The sequence below is a fragment of the Dermacentor andersoni genome, chromosome 10 (assembly GCF_023375885.2).
Source record: "Dermacentor andersoni chromosome 10, qqDerAnde1_hic_scaffold, whole genome shotgun sequence".
In the NCBI taxonomy this organism is placed as follows: domain Eukaryota; kingdom Metazoa; phylum Arthropoda; class Arachnida; order Ixodida; family Ixodidae; genus Dermacentor; species Dermacentor andersoni.
The window spans coordinates 51,031,386-51,054,523 of NC_092823.1; the positions used below are offsets into that span (position 1 = coordinate 51,031,386).

At 43.9% G+C, this 23,138-nt stretch overlaps 1 protein-coding gene across 3 annotated transcripts in view; it reads right to left on the reverse strand.

Moving 5' to 3' along the window:
* Positions 1 to 23,138, reverse strand: part of LOC126543747 (uncharacterized) — a 53,188-nt gene that overhangs the window by 24,366 nt on the left and 5,684 nt on the right. For all 3 annotated transcript variants that reach the window (XM_072285124.1, XM_072285125.1, XM_072285126.1), the window contains exons 5-9: positions 21,890 to 21,927; positions 19,982 to 20,068; positions 12,027 to 12,102; positions 8,596 to 8,663; positions 5,909 to 6,001 (exon numbers count right to left, since the gene is read on the reverse strand). In XM_072285124.1, coding sequence (XP_072141225.1) covers positions 5,909 to 6,001; positions 8,596 to 8,663; positions 12,027 to 12,102; positions 19,982 to 20,068; positions 21,890 to 21,927 — 362 coding nt within the window. The remainder of the gene's footprint in view (positions 1 to 5,908; positions 6,002 to 8,595; positions 8,664 to 12,026; positions 12,103 to 19,981; positions 20,069 to 21,889; positions 21,928 to 23,138) is intronic.

Consider the following 23,138-nt stretch of genomic DNA (forward strand, 5'->3'; position numbering starts at 1 on the left):
CGGGTGTTGGACAGCATGACGAGAGCATGTGCGTGGCGCATGGGCCCCGCAAGGGACATGATCTATCTAGGCGCAGTTACTGCAATCGCAAACATCTGTGCTATATCTGTGAGCCAGTTTGTCGCCAAGCTTCGATTTTGTTCTGAACTAGGTTATTACCAAAGGGGCTCTCTGAACCACTCCTTATATAAATGCAGAAAAGCATTTGAAGTGAAAAGAGGCTATTTCGGAAATGCTTTGCCACAAAAAACTTGAATGCGTTCACCAGAAGCGGTGTTATTGGCAATCAAACCTGGCCTCCGTTGTGCTCCATTTCTTTCTTCATCGAGCAGTGGCACGCACAAACAACGCTCCGCCTTCTAAATCTCGCCGTGGCGTGCCGTTCAAATTACATTTTGGACGTTAGCGCAGGCGCGATGACTTCCGCCTTTGGTGCTTACGACGCGCTAAACATGAGTGAAATACTTAAGTCCTAAGCGAGCTGCATTGCGCTTAGCTGATGGACTCATGGCGGCATCCCGCGCTGGCCGTGGTATTCACGCGGTGTTGCCGAGCGCAGCTTGATGTCTGCTATCGGCCAATAGCAGCCTCTCCAAGGGAATATGAAATGACGCGTCCGAGGAAGAAATAAAGCGTCCGGAAGAAAGTGAAGACTGGGCCTTCTGTTGAAAAAAGAGCGTTTGAGAGAAACGTAACTTCGCGATCCCCTTGCGAGCTCCGCGCACAGTACGACAGCAAAATTTGGCTTAGGTGTTGACAGTAGCCTATGCTACCCGCGGACAGTGTTATTTCGCCAAGCCCGAGGGGCGGCGCAGGGCCTCCTTAAAATTGAGTTCAAGAGCAACGCCTCGCCTCATTGGGGCCTCGTGCATTTAGTACATCACAAGACGTACGCAGCATATATATATATATATATAATACGCGTGTGTGTGTTCCATGACGCAAGCAGAATCAACGCGCTTATCAAACACTTATTGAATGACAATTGAAAATTATGAACAAGACGCTGGGGATACTAGAAATTGAGGAAAGTCTCCGCTGTCGACGAGCACAACCACTGGAAAAAAAACACGGCACAATATCACGGTAAACAATATCGGTAAACAATATCGCAAGACGGGTGGGAGGTTCGCAAGTTATTCTCACCACCAAAAAAGCTAAGTTATTTATTTTTGAACAGGCTGGGCAAAGGAGTAAGAAGAGCGGCGGCAGGGCGAAGCAATTCATAGGTGGGGAGAACTAGAACGACGGGTCGGGTTCCCTTGCTCGCGCGGCGATGATAAGTGTCGAAGAGGGAAAGGCTTGCAGGTATTGAAGCTTTAAGGCGACATACCGATTCTTGCTCAAGTGTGGAAGAACCGCGTCGTTGCTGCTTTTTGCGCCTAGAATAGAAACGTGAAATGTTTTCACGCAGGCTGCGATAGGCTGACAGTTTTAGTTTCCCGCAAGCAGAGGCTTTTTTTGTTTGCGCGCGCAAACATATGGAGTTCTACGTGCGCTATGCGCCGCATGACTGGGACACCAGTATTTTCGCAAGCGAAATGGTCTCTACGTGGAGGCATCGCAAACGCATGCATCCTTTCTTCCGCATATCCTTTGGCACCTTGTACCCACAGACATAAACACTGCTCAATCCAAGTTTGTTCACAAGGAATCTCAGCCTACGCATGATTCTCGCACCTCGCCAACTGGGCGTCCATGCTCTTGGATGTTTCAAGATCTCCCGGTGGCTGTTTGCAGAGCCCGTCATGTACGTGGCGCGCGCTAGGGAAGGACTCAGATTTGACTTGCTTACATGAAATCCTACGTTCCCTATGTTCGGCTCATGCGCATTTTCGATCCCGCAATGTCCTCACGTAATTAGCGCTTGCACATACGTAAAAACGAAAACTGTCTAGTAAAGCACACCCTACTGATATTGCTGGCAGATCGTGTAATAAAAGGCAAGTGGTGGTTTTACCACCACTTTTCCGCTACCAGGTGAGGTGAGGTGAGGTTTAGCGCTACCAGGTGAGGTTTTAAGAAGTTTGCAGGGACAACATTGCCACAATTAGTACACGGCCGGGGTAGTTGGAGAAGTATGGCAGAGGCCTTTGCCCTGCAGTGGGCGTAACCATGATGATGATGATGGTGGTGGTGGTGGCTTTACGGGCGTCGGAGAGACATGCTGGAACTGATTGTCTACAGAAGTCGTAGTGGCTGCGGGTTGCACGAAACGCGATGTGTGCGCACGTTAGGTTTCGCTTGGGCAAAGGCGATTCTTGACAGGCGATGGCATCAGTGATGACAGCCCGCGTTTGATAGGCTCTCGTAAGCTGGAATTACTGGGCGAACACTGTTGAGTCGCATTGTTGAGTTAAGTGGTTGAAGGCTACTGGTGGGATGAGCTTGCAGTTGCTGCCTGCAGTTGCTCCACCGTAGCGACACTTAAAATAAGTAAATCACATATATCAGACGGAGATAGCGACGCGCCTGCTGCCTTCTGAAGCCTCTCTCGTACGAAGGCACGGCTACCGGCACATGGATAAACGCCCCTCGATGGAAGATTGCATCTGCAGACTGGTAAAAATTTAAGGCGATGACACATATGGCTCGAAACGCTCCAAAACAATTTTAATATAAGTGATGCCGTTGCTTATTTTACCGCATTTATCATTGACGCTTCATCGGAGTGCATCCCGCAAATGAATGGGGTCCTGAAGAAAAGACCACTGCCCTGGTGGAACGAGCATTGCAGGAATGCGGAAAAAAAACAAAAAAAAGACAGAATAAGGCTTGGGACAGGCTGCGCTAGTCCGGAAACTGGGAAAAATAGGTCTCCAGCATTATTTGCTACAAACAAGAAAGAAAAGTATGGAATCGGCTGAAAAAATTAGTAGGCCAGCAACCTTACCTGCAGCCTTTGATCGATGTCCAAGGCAATAACCTTGAAGACCAGGTTAACGCCCTTGGACAGCATTTGGAGCAAGTGTCTAGCTCCGAACATTATTCGGAGTCATTCATTAAACTAAAGCAATCAGCAGAAAGCAAGCCGTTCAATAGGAAGTGTGCTGAAAATGAACATTACGACCATCCATTCAGTGTTGCGGAGTTCAGAGCATCACTAAACAGTTGTCAATGCTCTGCTCCCAGAGCCGTCCGCATTATGCATGAGATCATAAGGAATCTTGACTCTGACGCTCAAATGGCCACTGCTGTCCCTTTTTAACATTATTTGAGTAACTGGCTACATTCCACTGGTATTGAGAGAAGTTATCGTAGTACCCATTCTAAAACCAGGTAAATATCTATGTTCAGTGAAATGTTACCGTCCCATTGCATTAACAAGTTCTATTTGCAAACTTTATGAAAGAAGGTAAACCGCAGGCTTTTACATCTCCTTGAAGAAAACAAACGGCTCGATCCGTATGAGTGCGGTTTTAGAGAAGGCCGTTCTACAACAGACAGTTTTGTTCGCATAGAAGCAAAAATTGTCGACGCTTTTATACACAAACGGCTCTTTCTGTCTGTCTTCGTCGACATACAAAAAGCATATGATACAACGTGGCCGTATAGAATATTACGAGATCTTTCAGAAATTGGTATCCACGGGAATATGCTTAAAATAATTTAGGGCTACTTATCAAATAGCACGTTCAGCGTTAGAGTTGGGAATGCTCCGTCCAGACCATTTACACAGGAAACTGGGATGCCGCGATGAGGCGTACTCAGCTGTACGCTTTTTATCATAAAAATAAGCCCCTTGCGTTCAAGAATAACACATGACATCTTCTATTCTCTATATGTAGATGATGTACAGATCGCTTTCAAGTCACGTAACCTCGCAATCCGTGAACGACACATCCAAATTGGACCCACCAAATTGCCTAAATTGGCCAGTGAAAATGACAATAAAATACATTCTAATAAAAGCTCACGTGTTCTATTCACACGAAAGAGAAGACTGGTCGCAGATTCCAACATAGAATTAACTAGACACCGCATACCTCTAAACACAGAACATAAATATTTTGGCATTTTCTGAATAAAAAAATTCACTTTCCTTCCGCACCTGAGGTATCTTAAGCACAAAGACCTGAAAAAAATGAACATTCTTAAATCCTTTCGCATGCAATATGGGGCAGTGACAGGAAATTGCTCATGAATGTGTGCAAAAGCCTTATACGTACATGCCTAGATTAGGGGGCTGTGGTTTACCAGTGTGCCACTGCAAGCTCCTTAAAGATACTTGACCCTATTCATCATCTATGTATCTGCCTGGCCTGCGGTGCCTTCAGGACGTGTCCTGTAGAGAGTCTCTACAATGAAGCCAACGAGTGGCCGCTTCATCTTCAGAGGTTGTACTCCAGTTTTCTTTACTTTCTGAAAGTTAACGCGAACACCAACTATCCTTGTTTCAAAACCATAAATTACCTCACATCTGCAAAGCTGTTTGATAATCGACCAGCCGCTAGAGAACCAATTTTTCTGAGTGCAAGAAAATGTTCTTAGAAAATGGAAGTTCCGAGTCTGGAGCAAAACCTCATAGTCCCAGCGAAGCAACTGCCGTTGGGACTATAAACTACCAATCTGTCGTAAAATCTCTGAGGTCACTGAAGAACCTTAAGAACCCTGTACTCGCTAAGCTATATTCACTCCTGTGTAAAGTACATACGTCTGTTAACACGTCACAGTATGTTGGGTGCCTGCGCACAATGGCATTGAGGGGCAAGACGCTTGCTTATGAAATTGCCAAATCACTTACAACGAAAGCTGGAAACTCTTCCATAGGTATCTCGCCCTCAGACCTAAAACCATTTTTGCGCAACAAACTTAGAAGGCATTACCAATAGGTGTACGACTCTGAAACCTTCCATAAACTTCATTTATTTGAGCCACACTTATGAAATTATGCAGCAATAACAAAAACACGGTGAACTGATCTAACTTTGTGCCCCCTTAGGATAGGGCATACCTATGGCACCCTCTCTCATCTATTGACCGGTAGCGAAGCTCCAACCTGCTCTAAATGTGGCGAGATACTGACCGTCTTCCACGTCCGGCTGGAGTGTAAGCGGAATCTCAAAGGAAAAAAAATACTTGCCTCTAGCCTACCGACAGCATATTCCTTTACATCCGGGTATGTTCCTTGGTTCTGACCCGCTTTTTAGCAGAAAGTCTGTTCTTTAATTTATACAGCATGCTGTCGCAATGCAAATACTAGGCCCACAAGTTCCGTAGCAGGGCTTCTCTCCAGAGGCGGCGAACGCAGCGCTTTGTATACCAATTGCCTCCGAGGCCTTTCACTTAGGGACCTCGCAGAGGCAGTAGTGCTACTGGTATATATACGGTTTTTAGTATTTCAATCTTTCATAGTATATTTCTTAGGTTCACAGCACACCTCAAAAACCGTTCACATTACTTAAACATGTTCATATCTTGTTTCTGGTATTAGGGCTGTATACAGCCACGCTATATCGTGAAATACATCCACCTTACCTATTGTTGTTATCCTCATCACCGAATACACAACACCATTTCTTGGTGTCCTATGGCCATGACTGGCCCTTGCGCCATAGAAACCTACATATCATCAGCATCATCTGAATCAGCATCAGCAGCATCATCATCACTACGTGTTTCACGCGATTCATGAAGCAGTGCCGCTTTTATCATTTCCGTAGTGCTCGCATAATCGGAACGCTAATCATTTGTTCCTTGATGACGCATTTCAGACACTGAACGCGTGTTTTTGTTTGCTACAAAACGCAGTTTTGGTTGTTAGAATCTACTTCAAAAAAGGTCAGCTTCCTAGAAGGTTTCTCGGGGTCTGATAATGGTGTTATTTTCATTCATAGAATAGAGCACATGCTTTGCGTATTACCATACCTTGCGTCGCATTATTTTACTACGGGTGCCTGCAACTTACGTGGCATGAGCTGGAGTAGTTGCTGTTGTAGTAACCATAAAACCAACCACCCAGTGTGTTGCAATAATAAGAACAAGAAAACAGAACCATTTTCTGAAAGAAGGAAAATATATCATAAAACAAGATTATTAAACGTGTCACGAAATGACATTCGCAATTTTACACTCATCAAGAGTGCATTCTTCAATACCTCCTGCAATACTGTGCACTAGGCATCGAGAAGGTGAACGTTTTTGTCTGTTATGTCTTGGCAGCAGAAATGGTGAAGAACTTAGCTAATCCTATAAAGTAATATGTGTTCGTGTAAAACTGCCATCCTTTTAGCCTACTTACTATATGTAAATATTCGGATGACCCTTCATAACCTGTACTTTACCTATATCATGGCGAGAATCAAGTGACAGGACAGTATATTTTCGCTGTTTCACCAGCAGGCAGTACCCAGTGAAATCTGAATCTTGATATTCACACGGCAACATAAAAAGGCATGAAGCACTTTGAGCAGCCAAAGACAGAGTTAAAGAAACATATGAACCAGCCAACGTAACTGAAACAGGGGAACTACCATTGATGTCGAGGATTGTAAAAGGGTTGGCTTGGTGCGACATTTTCAACAACGCGAAACAAAGTGCTACAAGTGAACTTTCAGGAAAGACCCTCTGATCCCTTTTAATATCAAGTTCAAGAGAGCGGAACGTTGGGCCTGTCGGTCCGACACGCTTAAAGAAGAAGAGAACCGCGACTTCAGACGGAACGTCACGAAGGAGGTTGTCACATCCCGCTCGTTCTTTCCACTCCTTTGTCACATCCCGTCTGAAGTCGCGGTTGCTTCCTCTTTAATATCAACCTTCTTGTTGCTCTACCGCCACACATTATAGTTCCCCTTTGCCTGACGTTAACGGCGTTAACCTCTGTTAGCTGAAAGCGTGTTGTCAGGTCCCAAATGAGCATATCAGCTCACCAGATGGTTTAATTCTGCAAACTAAGGTCTGATACGGTTACCTTGTTACGTAGACAGCCATTCTGGAACAACATTTTGCTCATATCAAGCGCCACTGTTGCAATGAACTGAAGGCGGAGTACTGGTACTTTGCAGAACACTTGAACCATACGAACTGCCACAGTTGCTGCTTCACATATTTTTCACCCTTGTTAAAAAGGCTTTGTAAGTCTGGACAGTTTCTGTAAGGTCCCTTACTATAAACCTTGCAGTTAATGCAGTGTGTATGTCTGGCCGTGAGAAACACTTCTACTAAACTAATACTGAGACATAGTGACGTGAAACACAAGAGACAATAGAATTGAAGACAACATGAGCCTAGACTAACTGAAATGTATTGACAGACACACGACTGCATTTGCAAACATGGCCATCACTTTTCTTTCTATTCCCTTGAATTTCCCGCTATCTTTCGTCATCGTAGAGTACCATCTCGCCATTAATTTTGCACTTTTAAGATATTTAAGTCAGATATAGGTCTAGGTGGGCACTGTATTCTTGCGATACACTTGCTGAAAAAAAGTATTCGCGAGAATTATTTCGCCAAATAGAAAATTCCGCATAGAATCCGCACTATTACCAAAGATGCATGTTTGCCATGTACTTAATTCTTAGCTTTCTTTTTGATATTCAAGAAATCACCAGCAAAAGTATCCATGTTACAAAGTGTATAATAATTCAAGAAGGGCTGTACAACGTCATGAAGCGAATCACCAAGTAAGCTAATAAACGAAGACAAAGTCGCTATGTGTGCGTGTATACATGGCAATGTATAGATGAAAACCCTATAAACTGCTTCACAATATCGCTGAAGCAGCACAGGGGGTTCGGCGTGGCGTAGAATATTTGATTGTGAATGCTCAGAATAAATTCATGTACAGATGAAATAATACGGGCTCAGCGGTAAAGAAGGTGAAAACAAGCTGCATTTATTTAACATACGCGTCATGAACATGCGACCCGCCGCCGAATCCCGGCCACGGCGGCCGCATTTCGATTGGGGTGAAATGCGAAAACACCCGTGTGCTTAGATATAGGTCCACGTTAAAGAACCTCAGGTGGTCAAAATTTCCGGAGTCCTCCACTACGGCTTGCCTCATAATCAGAAAGTGGTTTTGGCACGTAAAACCCCATAATTTAATTTTAATAATGAACATGCGTTGCTGCCTTCGCGAGACGGTTATGGCGCTTAAATTCAGGGATGAAAAGTAAGTACACATGAAAGTATACCGACTTACAGGTACAAAATGTGAAAAAGTTCAATTTAGTTATAGTGCATGTCATATACATAGCCACCTATGCTTTTCGAAAGGGAGAAAACATATATATGACCTTATGTAAGCGTAGGTAGTACCATCATTATGAGAGCCAATATGATCTAATCGCCGATGATCACTAAACTTAACAGCTCCCTGTTTAGGTATTCGCTTCATGCGTTTTATTTTAATAAGTTTCAAAATGTAGCACACAACTTTGAAGACCCGCAACAGTTTTGCTGCAATGAAGGGCCACCGTAAGCAGAGTACACCATAATAAAGATTGAAAAAAAAATAAGAGTTCTGTTCATGACACTTTCACAATGCAGTAATAGTGTGAAATGATATTTAGGTACGAAACAGCAATCAATCTTGGCTGGTAAATTTGTTCCCTTCCTTAATGTGCTATTGAATAATTTGGAGTAGATTACCGAGGTATTTTCCTTGTAGTCACATTTTTTCAATTCGGCAGGATGTGCTTCCTTCTCTTCCAGAAGACCTACACATGAAAAACAACTTCAAATGTATTTTAGCGTTAACAAAAACAACGAAAAAATTTCGTTGGAACCCTTCTCACAGAGACTGCCCACGGTAATGCGATTAGCATTTCAGCAATCTACTGGTACGTCGTATTGCTGAAGTTACGTTTATTTTCTATATGTAATGATAACTCCGAGACTTTCCTTGCTACGGCTTCATACGATAGACACTGTCTGCGGTATCAGCCTACATTACCAGCCTAAAGTTGCCGCGCGACTGGCTGTTAGAGGCACTTCGCGTGCATTCGAGGGCTTCCTTATCACGAAGAAAAACACACTTATGCAGCACGTATTCAGGAATAGAAAGCTGTATCATCAGTATTTTATGTTGCTCTACAATGTTTTCATTGATACTTTGCATATAATTATAATATTGGAGAATTTGAATAAATAATTAAAGGTAAGTTTGTGATTCGGCAGAAAAAAGAATTGTATCTCCAAGCGACGGCAAACATTACTTTGGTTCTGTCCACCTACGTGGCATTTGCATATATTTAAATCTTAGTGCATGATAGTGGCAACACCCTGTATATCACGAAGGCGAATCAGAAAGTTTTTGTAACTATTCTTCAAGGTGCCAGTATAAGGTGCACACAGGTAATTACAAATATACGTACTATTCTACGTACCTCCGACTATTTTTGCACATTGTTCCCACACTGGTTCAGACATTTGTCCCTTTGAAGCACTGAATTTCACGCGACCATTTGGTAGAATTAGCGCGGCTGACTGGAACTACTGTCGGACTGCTGTCTTGGCATCGTCATTGCCCGTGAAACGGTGTCTTGCCAGGAACTTCTTCATTGCTCCCAGTGAAATTACCCTTGCTTCTCGGCGGTTTTGATGGCCACACTTCGTTGCTCATATGCCGTGGAGGTGTGAAGCACAACCGCCGTATTCAACTGACAGCAGCGAAGTGCCGCGGAGCTACCGGGAGATAAGGCCGGGCCGGTCCAAGAAAGGTCCACCGCTTGGACTGGATATGTGGATTTCGCATTTACGGCCGCAATATCGGTTAAAAAAATGGGGGCAAAGGCTTTCTTATTCGCTTTTGTAAATGTATTTTCGTGCGAAAGCGTTAAAGCCTCGTGCCGCCGAAAATAAGGTGTCCGTGTCCTCGGCCCAGAAAATCATTCCAATACACGTACGGCCGCCTCGTGGCGCAGCGGCGTTACAAAATTAATTCAATTTCTCAAAGTAATATGCGTCCGAAAATTGGTGAAGTACGTGTTACACACAACTTACAGACATGATTGTGTCGGATTGTAATTTGAAAGTACGAGAAAAGATAATTATGTTACGCGGAAACTCAAACACAAACCCCTTTTCCAGGAGTGGCCCGGCCCACTCGATTCCTTCGAGAACCATCAAAAAAAGAAAGAGGCGGAAAGTGTGCCTTGGTGCATGGCGTTCGCCGTCAGCGTTTCCTCAAAAGCATTACGCTTACGTAAGCTGCACTTGCCGCGAAGCATGAGACACAGTGAGAGATTTTTGAATGCTATCGTTTTACACTGTTCAAGGCAAAGCTTAAGCGTCCGCGCAAATTTTTCACAGAGCTTGCTTGGAAGATTGGAAAAGCTGCTCCTGACTAGTCCATATGAGTGTTGTTTTTGTCGTTATATATCGTCAAATATACAGATCTATGTCGTCACACAGCCACTCGCCTAACACCATGTTGCATATACAGCACAGGGCTCTTAGTTTTTTTCATTCAGTGGCTTTTTCTCACTCTAATCTGCATGCTTCTCGCTAACATCATGCTTGCTACACACCACGTTCATTACAGTGGTTCAAGCGCAAAACAAAAACACTTCAGGCAGAAACGCGACTGGAGTTGTCAAAGTACGCGCAAGCAATGTGGCACATGGTTATCTCTACGAAGCCCAATGTCATTATCCACTTTATCAAAACTTATCTGATCACCCGTGTATCGACATAATCCTAATATTGAAAATTCAAGGGCGCAATGAAAACACGTATAGGGCTGCGCTCAAGTTTTGCATTAGGGAGTGCTGTAACCGTCGATGAATTTTTTGTCACGCTTTCGCAATAGCCTCCTCCTCTGCCTTCTGCCTCATGGTTCTGCTGCACCCACCTCCTACCCATTTATTTTCGCGCCATCTTTGCTATCGCCGTCTTTTGTCACCCACTGCGCTCCGCGTTCGCTCTTTCTTCATTCGCTGTGCTCGTTCGCTCGGTTGCTAGGGGCACCGAGGAACGCTGACGCTCAACGCCGGAACGGGCTCGTAAGAGCTGCACTTTAAAAAAACATTTATGACTCCGCTCACTATTCACTGTCGGGCCCCGCTAGGCAACGCTCCTAGGCTTTCCAAGGGCATTAGTGTTTAGAGCCGTTAAATAGTAAAGTATCACAATAGATGTGAGACAACTTGGCCTTCTAGCGGATTCGTACGAAAATGATTAAAGAAGCTGTCTATCTGGAGACAATATTTTGATAACGGAGCTTTGTCTTTTTCCTGCCGGTAAGCCCGTTGTAGATATGTTGACATAACGCAATTTCATTCTTCGACGATTGTTGATTACTGGAAGCCTCTATCTCACTGGGAAACTGTCTCATTTTCAATCGCACTCACGTGTGAGGAGACATTATAAGGCAAGTCAGCAACTCAAAACTATTCTATATCATGAAACACAACAAAGTTATTAGAAAGCGAACAGCAAGAAGGCTCTCAGTAATCCAAGAAACCTTTACTGTGGTTCTACTTGTATTTTTTCGCCTACGCTGAAGAATAGCCACACTGAAAAAAAAAAGATATGTCAAATCATATGGTTTCGGCCATTACGATGGTCTTTGGGCCTGTTTCTTTCTTTTTTGCTTTACATTACAATTACATTACAATACACAGGGAGTACATGCGTATTTTTTTGTACATATTCCTAGGTCATGTGTAACACACTATTGAAAAAATATTACTTCGAAGTTTAATATTGCAGCTACAAGCAGGACGTTTGACAAGGGCCGTGTTATTTGGGCGGTGTGGTAAAGGAAATCGTGAGATTAGGCATAATTCTCTGCTAATAGCTAAAATATATTTTTAGGCATTCCTTGCGTTTATACTTTTAAAAGTGTTTAGAAGCCAGTGAAAATGTTTAATAATATAATCATAAGTTCACGTACCTAGAACATGTTATTCTAAATGCCACTGTTGCGCTTGCATTTCCACCTTTTCCACAGCCCGTTCTTCATAAATAATGTCGAGCATACGAAAATACAATTACAGATAAGAGAAAATATTATTTCATACATAAAAAGAAAATGTTTGTACCCGGGAAGTTCAAAGACGGCTTTTAAAATGACTTACTTATATCGTTACCCTCTTTGCAGATGCCTTTCTTGCATATACCGGCTCCTCCGTAGGGCTTTCCACCGTTTAATGTCTGCATATAGGGCAAGTATTAAAAATGAAGTAAATATACTACGAAAAGAGTAGGGATTCATTGCGAACTTTTAGAGGGAGCATATTGTTACTTAACTTTATTAGAATAGCAAAATTATATGACAAGTTTTTTTATAGTCTTCAGTAACTTCAAAACGATAATATGAACCTAAAATGGGGTTATTGAAACCAAAAGCACGTCGACAGCAAATAGCCTACTGCGTTGATGTACGGCCTGAAAAAAGATAACCGGACATTTAGCGGTAAATGCATGAGAAATGCATTTCCATGATGTCATACCTTGTTTATGTCCGAAATCCATTGCTTAAACCGCGTGCATCACATTGAAAATTGTTGTCGAGAAGCTTCCTCGGCAACCCCCCCCCCCCCCCTGCCTCTTCGAAGGGTGAAGTGCAGCTGACAGTGGTCCGCAGCGTACCATCATCAGTTGCACTATGTATCTGTTGCAACGGTAACGAAGAACGCCGCAACTGCAAGAAGACAAAGAGAAGAGCAACGAGGAATATAGAGTAGTAGTAGGCCAGATGAATAGTTGGTTTTGGGACAGCTCAGATTTTGGTGTTTCTTGTACACTCTGGAACTTCTTCAAGGTGCCCGACAACTGTTACATGTTGGTCACAGCGATAACGTTAACCCGAAGCAAGAGGTCGCAAAGTACGATGCGTTCACTCGAATCGGGGCTGCCATATGTAGCCGCACCATAAACGACACTCAAATGGACCGAGCCCTTTCCGCGAGTGACACCACTACGAGCAACCGTGGCCGCCATCTATGGCTTGAAATTCTGGTGTGATACCTTCAAACATTCATCTTGCCGATTCGTATTTCACTCGCCGTCAGCCTGCGCCCGACTCAGCACCTCTCCCGGACTGTCTTGAAGCGTGCGTTGACCTGTGATTGCTCTTCGTTGGGAACTGTGTAGTTGAGCATATGTCTTCCGCGGAGATCCGCATCGAGGACACCACCACACGTGTTTCTAGCTTCGTGAAGCTCCACTGAAGCTCCACCTATCTCGGCAGAAAAGTATCACTTTCCCCATTCCGTCACGCAGCAGTGTCGGCGATCCCTTCTAATTACACTTACCTTTGAGGGTACCATGTCATGGTGTGCATTTCGTATCTAGTTTGAGTCTGCCGCTGCTCTCCCCCCCTGATCACCTCACCACAAAGCTCAAATCCTCGTGGCTCAGCTACGTTCTGCTCTCGCTGAATTTCTGGAGTTCCTGCTGCCATGAGACCGATCGCGAAACGCAAGTCTTGAATCTTACTATGTTGATGCCCATCTTCAGCACACACATCTTACATAATTACAGCACGTGCAACAGCGCCACTACAGCCTGAAAGAGCTCGCTGCTAATGCCGAGCGCCTCTCGTGGAAGGCCCTGACTGGCTGTCCCAACTTCACTGCCGACTTCATTGCTACCAAAGCGTTCATCGACGCCATCATTGACCTCAACGTTCAACATTTCGTCCGCGTCGGCCGCCCGCCTCACCGGTCTGCCTCATTTACCCGCCTAGAGTTCACGCTGCCTTAGCACTTGCTTTGGGGGCTCACATAGAATTCCACTGCAGTACCCATCCCCCGTCTTGTTCCAAGTCAAGAAGCATCGGCAGGCCAAGTCAGTCGCTCCAACACATGCTGTCAGCGCTCTCCACCCTTCAATGCAACGAGATCGGCCACAACAGTCGAGACTTTCTGCCTGGTGCCCATTCGTCGGAAAACTGTACAACGGGCAACCAAGGGCAGGCCCCCGCGTAAGTCGTGAAGTCGCTTTCCTGTCACTGGGCACGTTCACAAGTATGTGGACGTTGCAAAACCAGTTAGGTGAGCCACTGGAAAACGTTGAAGCCTTGTACACACCGGTGCAGCTTTTAACTTAATGGCACCAAATTTGTTCCCCATTCAGTGCCACCTGAAAACGGCTACGGTCGCACCAGCAGGCCTCCTTTTAGCTGAAGGCATGCGTCTACCATCGCTCGGAGAAACCTCGATAACTGTGTATACTTTCGGAAAAAGTGTAAATGTCGCATGCATTGTGATACAAAACGTCTGCGCACCCTTGCTTTTGGTCTGCAACTGGTGCTCAACAAAGGTGTGCGCGTGTGCTTAACCTACGCCGGCTGCAAATATCATTGCTCCTTCACGATCCGGCTCCTGGCCTGGCAGCTAGCACAGTCGTTAAGAACGCGATGTCTTCGTGTGAAAGCTCTATATTCTGGTTGGCCAGCCACGCCGCCGCAGGCCCCCTCTCTTTTCTTAGCAGTAGAACTTCTTGATTGCGTAGGCAGTTCTCAGGATTATTTTCGTGCCAGAGTACGCGCACTCCCAACATGGATATGTGTGCTAATGACCGTGCCTAACAATATTGAACATGTTCGTCCTCCACCACCGGTTCCTTTTCTTGTACTGGCAATAGTTTGAAAGTTTATTTGACATAATGAACGCGTACAATTTCAAAGTACACACTTTTGGGACCCAACAAATCAGTTAAAGCGTCCCTACCGATTGTTATTAGGAAAAAAAACACTTCTATGGCAGCTCTTTTTCTTTATACTGCAAAATCACATAAAACCTAAATAGCTGAATAATTAAAACAAGAAAATACAGTAGTAGGGAACATTTCACAAATGAGATACATTTTTCTAACGATTTTCTTTGTTGCGTCGTCGAAAACATCGGCCCAGGAAAAGAAAAAATAGAAAAGTGAGGACATGTGAAAGCATGCGCAGTGTTACGCATTGTTAATAAGTGAGAGTTTTAATTGACACGGTAACTGCGGTACCTGCGCGTTTGTATTCAGCTGCGCAGGCGCCCATGCAATGGGACATGGATGCACGCTTAACTGCGGATGTCTTTTATGAGTGCACTACGTTCTCGCTACCGGCAAATGAATTTGCCAACCGACGCTTTTTACTGTGCTACTCTTCTTCTGCATTTGCTGTGCTGGTGTTCAACCTATCACACCGCCCGCTGCGCCGACACTCTGGAACTGTGGCGGCGTCCGGGGCAGTCCTCCTCCACCCCTGCTCCGTCCTCGCAAAAGTGCGGCTCCGCGCATCTCCGAAGAGTGTAATGTATTACATTTTGGCCCAAAGCTAACGTCATCCAAGAAGTCCAATATCCAAGCATTGCTGGAGAAATTTCAAAGGTGCTTGACCGTGTCACCGAGCGAACTTGACTGTACTACTGTTGTTGGTCATAAAACCAACACCCCGTGAACACGTTCGCCACACTTCACACACATAAACTTATTTTTTCAACTGGAACCACCCTAATGCTAGCACATTAAAATGAAACAATATACGGTAGCATCTATTACAGAAACGTTAGTGGTATCATGCAATCGCTTTAACAAGAAATAATTATCTGCAAAATTAAATATATTATGTACAAATAAAAGAAAACTTACTGCTCATACAATACCTGAAAACGTGGTATTGAAGTTATCGCATGTCATTTTTGTTAGGGACACTTTTCTCGCCAGAACAAAACTTGCATGAACATACAGAGGTAAAGATTTAACATGTAGAGAATTGAAGTGTCTGTTAGGTGAACCTGGACCCATTTAACAAAACAACTGAAAAAAAGTGAGCTGATCACGGAAGGTCAGACTAGGAATATTGCATGAAATTGAAACATGGTAACGCTAGGGCTACAGGGAGCGGAAAGATCGGTTAAATAACATTTGTTAGCCTGACCACCGCATAGCGCGAAAGTAATATATCTTCCGGCCTATCTGGGTTGGAACAACTTTCCAGTCAGTGCAGAAGTAAACCGAACTGCACAAATTATACATATTTTGAAACCATAACTGCAGTGTGCTGAAGACAAATAAAAATACGCTTACTTCTGTGAGACAGCCATCAATGTTACTTGTTTTATTTCAATGTAATTTATGTTCGAACGAATACTTGCAGGTCTTTACTGATTGAGGCAATGAGCACAACAAAGCGTTCCGGTATTCAGTACAACATTAGAACAAGAATCACTTTAAGTGCAACTAAATAAGCGGACCTCGGACTGCAGAAAATTGCAAAGCAATTTCCTCGCTAACATTCACCTAACAAAATGTTTGTCCTAATTTCAGTATACTGTAATCCTCCAAATGCCCCAGCAAAACCATATGGAGGAATATTCCTAAAGTATTTGTTCCCTCCAACAATTGATTGTCTGCACGAACTAGCACACATGCTCTCTCGGTGCTCAGAAATCTGTGACAGGCATGTTCAGAAGTGCAGCCTTTATCCCAATGACCATTGTGCGTGGCTACAGTTTCACATGCATCATGCATATTTTTCACCTTGCTCGAGTGTGTAGGAAATGTACAGGAAATTTTTCTACCTGCGCAACTCATTGATATAGCTGCGACAAGAAATTCGGGGAATAGAGCCACATTGGGCTGCATGCATACGTTTTGCGCGCTTGTTTCCACATGCATAGCAACATCAGAGGTACGACACGATATTGTTTTAGAAAATTTGCACACCTTAGGCAAATGTTCTTGGTCTAGACATGGGCAATGTAAAAATTTAGTGAAATTATTCTAGAAATCTTGCAAGCTCCGTTCTTAAGAATTGGGAGATGCCTACAAGAATTACGTATACGCGTTACCGTTAAAAAAGAAACCGCGCAAGAGCAGAAAGGTAAATGCCCGTAATAAAGTAGTGGACGTGAAGAGGGCATAGCAAAATGTCTTATCCTGCCGAAAAAAAATCTTGCAGAATAAAGCTGCTCACTGAGCCGACCAGAGGCTTTTTAATTTTCCTGCAAATTAAATGGTGCTAAGTGACGTCCGTGGCCCGTAGTTGCAGCGACATACTGAATGCTTTTCGGGAATGTCACAGGTCGGCAAGCATAGTAATCTCACAGGACATGTGTTAATATGGAGACATTAGGCTGGAGCTAAATTTACGCCTTGTTTCACCGTGGCCTGTGGGGAGATAACTAGAGACACCGCGAACAGTGCCAATTACAGTAAAGACTACAACGGATGCCGATAATTTGAATGCGCTGTGTCTTAGCATAAAATCTACTCAAATAGCTCTAATGGAGTTGACATGATTGGAACTCGTAATGATGATATTTAAATGCCCGCGTTCTTCCATCAAAACAAAATACCAGAAAGCCGTTTAAAAGCTTCTGCTGGTCGGAAACTTCCATGCCCTTTTCGTTTATACCTAATATGCTGCGTGGCAACCAGTGTGAAATGTAAAGGTGTTCCAGGCCATGTACAGTCGCCGACAAAAGTGGTATACTCCACGCAGTGGGAGACGGAGCAGCGGCACACTCGATCGCGACGCCATCTGCATTGACGCGAGTCAAGCGACATGCCTGCAGATAATGAAGGGCACCCATTGGCTGCCTCGATCCCAGATGCTGCCTGTAGATGGCGTTGCGATGCAGTTTACCGTTGCTCCGGCACCCGTTGCGTGGAGTACACCACTTTTGTTGGCGCCTGTACATAAATTCTGAAGAAAAGCTTTCTTCTCCAACAAACCCGGTTCAGGCATGGCTGCCTGTTAAGTCGGCCATTGATTCGGCGGATATGTTTGTGCAGTTATATAAAAAGGTTGTTTTTAAATTACAGCGCAGCGGCCCATAAAACCAATCTGTGCGGACCATGTATGCGCCCCTCCGTTCTGCGCAACAAAAAGTAATTTTCTGCATACATTCTGAACATATAATGACCGTTCAGAGGTATCTCTAAAGCAAGTCATGCTGTTTACGTAATGCCGAATTATATATAGCATATTCTTTGTTAACTTCGTGTACCTGTATTTACATTCTATATTTGACACTGGGTGGGTGCCCGGGTGGGGCCAATTCTCCACAATGGACATGGCCACTCATCCGAAATCGATATGTCCCCATGGGTTATGAGAAGTACAGGGTCGCCCACTCTTCGAGTGGACACGGCTCAGCGTGCCATCACTTCGCGGAGCTGCCGGTGTATTAATACCCGGTGTATGTGTTCCCTTACCACTTCGAGTGCCTCGCTACCTATCGTAATCTGTTGCTCTCTTCCGAGACTGTTAGACAAATACTTTACGGATACCGCTTTACGGAAATGCGGTATCTGGCCCCGGACCCTTTGTAGACGATAGCATAAGATAAGATAGTTACTACCCAAACAAGTTACGAAAATATTGCTTCAAATTTGCTCCTGATGTTTTTTCAGAATGACACAAGCTGTTACTTCTAGTACGCTGAAGTTTAATTGGTCATTTCCAATAGAAACGTTCAAAAGGCTGACAGAGGGCGCCATACACTTGATTGTCATCTTTCTGCGCTGAGATAAGGTTGCGCGTGCTCTTTTCTGCGCCAGTGGGCCGTGAGTTCGGCGGCGCGGGATTTGCGCCGCCTCAAGAGATGGCGCCACGCTGCGTGACAAAGCCGGCAGCATCCGGCGCGCCGCGGATAGTTGTTTGGCCGAAACGAGACTTGCAACGAGATTCGGTTTAAAACAATTTTCTCGGTTCAGTAAGCTTTCAGGCTTGCGTCGCGTCTTGGTTCCATATGCACCTGCATCGTTATTCACTTCAATGAGGTCGCCATCACAATTGCTTAAACTGAGCAAAGAAATCCAATGAATAGATAGGTAGGAAGCATGTTCGGGATACCGATCGCTCAGCTAGTTATACGCCAGGACCGAGAAGTGCTCGACTGGGCTGACAACGCCACGATTATGCGGCAGTTTACGAAGGTGGCTACACTGGCACGGACCGCAGTAACCTACCTAAGCCGGCACGTTTGCAGTAACCTACCTAAGCTGCACGTAAGCCAAGTTTGCTTCCAACCACTTGAACGCGACAAGAAGAAAAAGTAACAACAGACGCGAAGCGCGCTCTATTGTTGGGAGAAGAAAAATGTTTGAAGGCGGCGGCACCACGAGCAGCAAAAGGCGTCATATGGACGCAAGTGTTTCTAGCCACTCGCTGAGACATGCAACAAATGAAGCCATATGGACCAGTGAGTAATATGGTGCGGTGCGGTGTCATGCATTGTGGTGTGGTGCGGTGTGGTCTGCCGTCACGAACATGCACTATAGCCATTTTAAGATTGTGGCTGGTATCGCTTCCAACCAATCTGCTCGGCCGGCTGCCATTTCATGCTTACATCTACTCTCGATTGCGGGAAAGCTAGTATTTTTTTTTTTTTTTTACATTTGCGTGCCCGGCCGACTTAAATTAGTAGTTTGTGCTACGTGCCGCATTCATTCAGGTACGTAGAAGGTGTGTTCATGAGAAGGCTTCAATTAAAGGAAGCAATCCTTTCAACTTTTCGGGATGATTGTGTGTCACACAACTAAATTTACCATGAACGATTATAGCATAGCATAATAGCTGGCAATATATATTACTTCAAACATGCTTCCTGGTATCATTAGCTTGACGACGCTAATAATCTCCATCGCTGAACTATGTCACCAAACGAAACTGCATTTATTTGCTTCCCTAAATAAATATGCTGTCACTGAAGCCTATTACTATCTGCCTTTTTGAGAATGTTTATTTAAATACAGCGTTCCAACTAGCGAGAAAAATATAGGCAACTAAAAATACGTAAACGCTATTCCTTCTAGAGGCATGCGTATAGGGGAGCGGTAAAAAACAGCAAACCAAATAGAGGTATCAATAGTGCTCACTGAAGTAACACGTCAAGCTTCTAGAAAAACTTCCTTGTTTTTTAGATAATGTTATGAAAATCACGTTCCACATACATATGATACCTTACCTGATGAAAGCGCTACTTGAAAGTTCTCACGCGCAAATATATTCCAATGTTTCTTTTATTTCTCATTAATAACTTTTGTGCTTAACATTAAAGTTATGTTAGTACGTGGAATAAGTAGCACTTACTAGACAAGGTGTGCCATCTTCGTAAGCCATGCGTTGCCCACTGTAGTCATTAGGGCATTCGAATGTGCATTCGGTCGCGTATCCTCTCTGAAACATAACGCCATCGTTCAGCGTTTCCGTGAAAAAAAAAACGATAAAAGGAAAAAGAAGTGTATACGCCCCGTTTTCTTTGTTTAATTTGATTTGAACAGGAAATGCTCATTGAATAAAACTTTGCTGAAGAGCTACGATTGCCGTCGAAGCCCAGCTACCAGAATTCATGCGCTCTGATGCAAGAAGTTTGGGCAGGTCCCGGTCGCGCTTTAGTCAGACAGCCAAGCTTGCTTTTTTTCATATATGCTTTGGTTCTGCCTCCCGCTGAGGAGAAAACCAGAATGATTGAGGGTGAAGTTCGCTTAAACGTCGAGAAGACTTGTCCTGGGTCGTTTCTGTCTTAGGACGGTGGCCTCTGCCGCGGGTAAGCCGGGCCACTTCATTGATGGTAATACGAGGTATGCAAGTGCAGTCAGCCAGAAACGTTCATGGCGCATTAGATTAGCAGAAATAATAATTTCCTTGATGCTGTGGCACATACTGAAGAATGCAGTTTCAGTTGTAGTAGCCTTTTAGATGTGCCCAATGATTCACTGATTCACTAGATGGAAGCATGATGTCCTAAATAGAAGGAAAATGCACCTTTTCAAGGGTGCCCATGTGCGGTATATGTGGTTGAGTGTACGTTACCATAACTTCTAACAAACTTTTTTGGACATCACTACTCGGGTAATGTTGCAAACAAGTCTGTCCTATTTGTTCTACTATGTGAAAAGCAGCCCAACCATTCCTGCACTGATGTTTTGTTATATCCCGCTGTGAATTTGGAGGACTACTTCTCTGAAAAAAATTTTAATTCTGAGTATCTCATGTTACCTCAAGCAGGCAGAAATCACACTACACAGTCATAGAGAACATTCCAGCTTCAGAAAAGTTAGCGAACGATATATTAGGTGAATAAAAAGGCATTAAGAAAGTACATCTAGAAGCATATATTTATTGAAGATAACGAGCCGTTATGACAGGAATAAAATTTTAAAAATAGGCAGTAAAAATACCACTGGAAAACATGAACCCTAGACATAAATAATCAAATAAATTTCTAGGTTATGCACCTGTCTATGTTAAACTGTCTCTGGCGGGTTTAGGTAACAAGCCAAGTGCCTGGGATCTTTGCATATAACCCATCAATGCTGGAAGGCATTGTTCTAGAACTCATTAGTAAACGCGCACAGAATGGTGTGGTTTGTTATTAAAGGTCACCAAAGCTCAGATCATATTTCCTTTAGCTTATTAGAAGTTTTAGATCTTCGTTTAATGACGGTAATTTTTTTAAAAGGATGTGAGGTCGTATTGATATCTGGCGGTTTCTTTTTAAACATTGCATTTTAGGAGCGTGCAATAACTGAACAATATATAAGAATTACATTGAGCTGGTCATGTTAAGTTTGAGACACCATACTTTGAAAGTACGCTACATATGCTAGAGTCCTTGTTCAATGGGCAGATGTGCAGAATAACAGGAGCTGCACACGAGCCTATAGTTCTCTCTACATGGCAAACATCTTTGGCTGAATAGCCGAATGAGAGACAAAAATAGTACGGCTCCGAAAATAAGTTCTGCGCATGTATATGTAAGCATAGCGTTTTTTATACGAAGTGTTTTACAGCGTTGTCAGCGATAACTTTTTCTAGGGTTTCTAAAGAACAAGCCCCACATCGTTCAACATTACGTTGAAACACACGCACGCGTACACGCACACACACACGCATATATATACATATATATATATATACATATATATATATATATATATATATATATATATATATATATAACTTAACGACATATTTTGTTGTTTTGATTCTACTTACTCCACGGTACTTGCCATCACAGCTCACCGGACCAGGATCTAGAGAGTAAAATATGGCCATATAAGTACATGCGCATATTGATTTTACATGGTTAGAAGTTTCGTTTCATAAGTAAAACTTCTCTAAGGCTGTCACTGCCTTGGGTGTGTTCGACCACCTTGGCGAAGTAATAAGCAGCGGGGGACTTCACGGTGGAAAAGCTATTCTTGCGTTACCTACTTACATGGATACTCCAGGTACATTTTCGTGGTCACCATCGTCACCGCAGTGCTGTCCGAATAAGCACAAGCGGCGAAGCTAATGAGGTTTACGCGAACCGTATCGTTGTTGTAACGTGTTTTGCTGCCGATGTGAAAGCAAGCACGTGAGGACAAGCCGAGCGCAATGGTGACACTACGCGTGCCGTCTTGTTACCTGTCCCATGTAAGATTGATGTTTTATTGATGGTTGGCGCAATGCTTGGTGTCACGCCATCGAGACCTCGCTAATCAGGGCTAGTCTGGACGAGGAAGGTGCGCGTTTTCTCCTGTAGGCGAGACGTGGCTATCCGTAGCAGTCCGTGCGGCGAAGGTCAGAGACGGTCCGTGCCGCATTTTTTAGGCGCTGAGCCATTTTACCAATAAGATAGTAGGAAACAGCGTCAAGCGGATCGCTACTGTTTCGCAAGCATTCATCTAACTGGCTGTCACATATTTGGCTGGGAGTTTGTGAGCATTATTTCAGAAGAGCTTGAACTATCTCGTATCCAACAAGTTTCAGGGAAGTTTACAAATGGGGGGTAAATGGTGCAGTTTCTCAAACGTCTTTCTATATAGCAAACAGGAGATAAAAACTAACAAAAAGCTGAATGCTGCTATCATATTTCTTTTTCGCACTTTCTGCGCATACTCTGCTTATATACGAAGTTAAATGGCGTCGCGCGCTTGTGTGAATAGTTTTTTGTCAATGTAAGGCACTTTGCACAAACAAAAATGTTTTCACCTGAGTTCAGAAGGAAGCGATGTAATCGAAAGTTACTGGGAAGTACTTTGATGCCGGCAAAGTTAGGAGAAATTTACGCTTTACCAACTGAAGCCATCCTATATCCTCATAACATTCTTTTTTTCTGAGAAAGGTACGAATCCGTTTGAAAACTGTGAAGCTCGCAGCATTATTTAGAATGTATCATTGAAGTTTGAACATTATTTTAAAGCGCTCATACAGCTTCCTTAAGCAGAATAATTATCCAATTATCTAAACCCTTTGCCTT